The sequence below is a fragment of the Melampsora larici-populina genome (genome assembly GCF_000204055.1).
Source record: "Melampsora larici-populina 98AG31 unplaced genomic scaffold MELLAscaffold_18, whole genome shotgun sequence".
In the NCBI taxonomy this organism is placed as follows: domain Eukaryota; kingdom Fungi; phylum Basidiomycota; class Pucciniomycetes; order Pucciniales; family Melampsoraceae; genus Melampsora; species Melampsora laricis-populina.
Window position 1 is genome coordinate 329,893 of NW_006768782.1, and position 1,475 is coordinate 331,367.

At 43.9% G+C, this 1,475-nt stretch overlaps 1 protein-coding gene across 1 annotated transcript; it reads left to right on the forward strand.

The window, feature by feature from the left end:
- Nucleotides 1-121: 121 nt before the first annotated feature.
- Nucleotides 122-1,334, forward strand: MELLADRAFT_86381 (uncharacterized protein; the record flags this gene model as incomplete). Its single annotated transcript, XM_007409932.1, has 6 exons — nt 122-155; nt 201-346; nt 470-883; nt 969-1,037; nt 1,126-1,197; nt 1,272-1,334. 6 exons carry the CDS (start codon nt 122-124, stop codon nt 1,332-1,334), a joined length of 798 nt encoding a protein of 265 aa, XP_007409994.1.
- Nucleotides 1,335-1,475: the final 141 nt, after the last annotated feature.

A 1,475-nucleotide genomic window follows, 5' to 3' on the forward strand; every position in this document is an offset into this window, starting at 1 on the left:
TGCGTTAACAAGTTCTGTCACAAATTTTTTTTTGGAGTAGATACGCTAACAGCCATGTGACAGGTTGGTTATCCGAACTAGGTACGTTACACATACTGTCACCTGTAATATCCGTTATCGGATGGATCCTCAAGCTGACCCAACCAATCTGATAGGTCAGCTAGATTTTCCAATCTGATTCAATCCCAACTTATCGATAGGTCACCTCCTCAGCCTCATCGACATTATGGATGATGACGATGTGGCCGATTGGCTGCATCATCATGTCACCAGACCAACAACTAACCCCCAAGGAATCGGAATCGGATGGCCAATTGTTTTGAATTTCGTAACCCCAACTTCTAACGTGAGTGGTCCCAACTCCAGATGAATCCTACTCTACATCCTTTAATCCTCTTATTGATTTATGTCAACCCCCTTCCTTCTTACCCCTTACTCGTTTTCTTTCCAACTATTTGCTTAGTTTCAGTTCTATGAACTTACTCGTATTCTCAACCTTACCACGTTGATTACCCCTATTCAGCTATTGCCCTTGGTTTGTCCCACTTCTCGACTCGATTCCTTCAACATGAGTCGGTGTTCTGGATACGACACCGATGACACTCAAAGTCAACCTCGTCGAACTTCTCGGATCTCCACCCCGCTCCGATTGGATCCAGGGATGATCCAACCATCCCAGGATAGCCGCCGCGGTCTCTTTAATCCCTCTTCCCAACCACCATCATCCAGTGGCCTCAAACGAGCTCGTTCGACTTCTAGATCCGATTGTGACGTAGTTGGCGGTCTCAATGTCCCAACCCAGGGCCAAATGTCCAAGACTGTCAATCAGGCCAAGCCCACCAGTCAGCAGAGATCGGGTATTGCTAAACCGAAAGGATCTACGGTGAGCGGTTTGAAGCAATTCTAATCATAGTTATCATCTTCTTAATCATCGAATCTACTTCCTCTTCTTTGCTACAATCATTTAGAAACCGACCTCCGTTTCCACTGCTTCTTCTGTTATCCGCGCGTCAGGATCAAAACTCAAAGGAAAGACTGTCAGTGATTTCATTCTCTTCTATTCTCAAGATCTCATCATCATATTTATCATCTTATAATCCACTTTTTCGATGTGATCTACCTTAGAGATCAAAACCAAAACCTGATTCGACTGCGTCCTCTGTTACCAATGCGTCCGGTTATACGAATCAAAATAAGGTGAGGCTGACTCTTCAATCAACCTGTGTTTGATTTGTATCATTTGCTGATCATTTTATGTGAAACTTTTCTAGGAACAAGGCCATCCCAAATTGCCAACCCAAGAAAAATTCGATGGATTTGCGCCAAGACTCTGACGACGATAACGCACGGATTCGTAAACGTTCAAAGAAATCTCACCCCGATTTAAAGGAAGGCGACGGTTATGATGACATCTCTTTATATGAAGGCGACGGTTATGATGACATCTCTTTATATTTTGATGAACCCATATGCTC